At 41.6% G+C, this 3217-nt stretch overlaps 1 protein-coding gene across 1 annotated transcript in view; it reads right to left on the bottom strand.

Moving 5' to 3' along the window:
- The window catches only part of Syce3 (synaptonemal complex central element protein 3), a 6374-nt gene extending 3464 nt beyond the window's left edge, over positions 1 to 2910 (bottom strand). The window contains exon 1 of the mRNA XM_026782465.1: positions 2802 to 2910. Within this exon, the coding sequence (XP_026638266.1) occupies positions 2802 to 2910 (109 nt within the window). The remainder of the gene's footprint in view (positions 1 to 2801) is intronic.
- Positions 2911 to 3217: the final 307 nt, after the last annotated feature.

The raw sequence follows: 3217 nt of genomic DNA, 5'->3' as shown, positions 1-3217 counted from the left end.
TAGTCAAGCTTACAAACACTTCCATTAACTGAGGACCGAATAGTCAAGCTTACAAACACTTCCATTAACTGAGGACCGAATAGTCAAGCTTACAAGCCTATGCGGCCATTCTCATTCAAATCACCACACCCTCTGTAGCTTGTGTGAAGCTTCAGTTTGATTCCCAACATAGGAAGAATAAAAACTTCCAGAATAAAAAAAAATCAACAAAAACAAACCAAATGAAACAAGAACTCTAGCCTAAGAGAGACATTTCCAAGGAGCATTGATGTCCCATACTAATGTAAAGGATTGAAGGAGCTTGGGATATAGCATTTACTTCACATATGAACACGGGTTCAACCCCTGGCTCTGGAAAACAAAGGTCTAATGAATACCATAACGTTCAGTTTTAACACAAATCCAAACGGAATATTAAATAAACGAATCTGTTACTGGAAAGTCCAGAACCATAAAATACAAAAAAGGTCTGAGGAAGGGGAACTTCCTGAATGGTGATGGTGGTGCTGATAACCACATCAACAACAGCTGTGTGACACTGTACTCTCTTAAACCTGGCATATAACAATGCAGCTAAGCTATCATATAAGCTATAAGAACTTCATGGTGGCCTGGTGTGGTGACACATGCCTTTAACATCAGCACACTCGGAGACAGAGGCACGAAGATCTCCGTGAGTTGGAGGCCAGGCTAATGTACACAGTGAGTTCCAGGCCAGCCTATGTTACATAGTGAGGCCCTCCCCTCTTCAAAGGTTGAGGCTGGGGAGATGGTTCAGGGAAAGTACTTCCTGTGTAAATAATACAAGGAATCAAATTCAATCCTCAGTCATCATGCATTGGGCATGGAGGTCCATGCGGTAATCCTAGCTCTAGGGCTGTGGAGGCAGGGGGATCCCTCGGGCTTGATGGTCAGCTAGTCAAGCTGAATCAACACGCTTCAGGTTCAAAGAGAGTCTGTATCAAAAAAATAAGGTGGAGGGTGATCCAAGAGGACGCAGCCTGACCTCTGGCCTCTACATGTATGCACACACATATTTACACAAACATTTACATGCACACACGTGCACATGCACGCACACACACTCACAGAACTTCATGAGTTAAAATGGGTGTGGTGGTGTGACTGAGAATGACCCCACAGGCTCATCTATTTGAATGCTTAGTCCTCGTTGGCCGACTGGTTTGGGAAGGATTAGGAGGTGTGGCCTTGCTGTAGGATTTGGCGCTAGGGGTTGGTTTTGAGGTTTCAAAAGCCCATGCCATTCCCAGTTAGCTCTTTCTGCCTTGTGGTTGTGTTTCAAGTTGCATGTTCTTAGCTGGCATGCCCACCGGCTGCCATGGTCCCCACCTGAGGACTGGTATTACAGGTGTGTGACACTACTCTGTTTGAAGGAGTTATATTTGTAGTGAAAAATGAATTACAGACCTTTTAGAAAAGGATAACTAAAATGTATTTAAAATGTTCATATACATATATGTATATATATGCAAATACACCGACCCAAAAAACCCTGCAAACATTTCTAAATAGAAAATTTTACAACCTGCTATGAATAATTTTTTTTTTTTTTTAGTTTTTTGAGACAGGAAGAAGGTTTCCTGGAGGTTTTTGGAGCCTGTCCTGGAACTAGCTCTGTAGACCAGGCTGGTCTCGAACTCACAGAAATCCACCTGCCTCTGCCTCCCGAGTGCTGGGATTAAAGGCGTGTGCCACCATTGTCCGGCTTGCTATGAATAATTTACTTAAAACTGTGTGTGTGTGTTGGTGTGCACACGTTCATGTGCCATAGTGCACGTGTGGAGGTCAGAAGTTGACGGCTTTGAGGAGTCGATTCTCTCCAACTGTGAGGGTGAACTCAGCTACAGTGTCTGTACACACTCAGTCATCTTGCTTGCTCCAAAATTGTTTGCATTTGAGAAAAGTATTTATGCCCTGTAAAACCTTCTTCCCCAATAATTTTCTGTAGCAAAATTTGGCCTCACAGATAATAAGAATTTTTTGTGTTTTATTTTTTTTTGTTTTTCAAGATAGGGCTTCTCTGTGTAGCCCTGGCTGTTCTGGAACTCACTCTGTAGACTAGGCTGACTCAGACTCACAGAGATCTGCCTGTTTCTGCCTCCCAAGTGCTGGGATTAAAGACATATGTATAATTTTTAAAGTTTTTTATTTTGTTTTGAGACAGGATTTCTTTGTGTAGTTCAGGCTGTCCTGGAACTCACTAAATAGAGCAGGCTGGCCTCGAACTCAGAAATTTGCCTCTAGAATCATTCTGAATTAAGAACATATAAAATTATGTTGTTGCTACTGCTTCATGAAAACATGCTGAGTAAAATAACAATATAATATCCCTTCCCAAGAATAAATAAATATATACATCCTGTTGTTGCTTTATTCCACGGTGCTGTGCCTCCCATTTTCAGTAATTCATTAATCTTATCATGATCATTCCAAACCTTTCAACTTAAGTAATTCACAGACAGACTGTTCAGCTTCTGTTCTCTAGTGTAATAATGACCTACGCTTGCCATTTGGTGTGCATGTGAGTTAGTACCTGGTGCTATGCCAGTTACATGTCTCTATTTCTACTCTCAAGAAGACAACAGTCCATAGGTACAAGTTAGATATAATCACATGAAAGATAATCAAGATAATTCAGAGTCAGTCATTGTAACTATAAAGTTGGAAGGATGTTAGGGAAGCCCTTGTGGGAGAAAGCACTTGATATAGGTCCATAAGTTAAGGGGACAAGGAAGCCTTGGAAAGAAGAGGAAGACATCCTGTTTGGGAAGACAGCCTACCTGAGATTTTTTCCATCTCTTCCAATAGCTTTTCCAGGTCCTTATTCAGGTCGGACAGCATTTTCAGCATGTTATCATAGTTTCTTTCCCCAGGATCAGAGTCAGCCATCTAAGCAGTGAACAAAAAGAAGCTGCATGGGATATATTGGCGTTTTAGTTCCCACCCTACAGCTCATAGAGCAATCTCTGAACAACTGCTACCCTATCTGTCAAGGGTTGAATACACGTCTTATGCCCCAGAGGTACTGGAGGTTAGATGGAAATGTGTGAGGGTCCACACAGACTATAACATGTGTTGGTTGTTCTTTTCTTTCTTTGATCCTTTCTCTTTTTTGTTTTTTGTTTTGTTTTGTTTGTTTTTGAGACAGGGTTTCTCTGTGTAACAGTCCTGGTTGTCCTGGAACTCACTCTGTAGA

This window comes from Microtus ochrogaster, chromosome 15 (genome assembly GCF_000317375.1).
Source record: "Microtus ochrogaster isolate Prairie Vole_2 chromosome 15, MicOch1.0, whole genome shotgun sequence".
Lineage (NCBI taxonomy): Eukaryota > Metazoa > Chordata > Mammalia > Rodentia > Cricetidae > Microtus > Microtus ochrogaster.
Note: the sequence above shows the minus strand (reverse complement) of the source record. Positions and strands in the feature narration are given on the sequence as shown.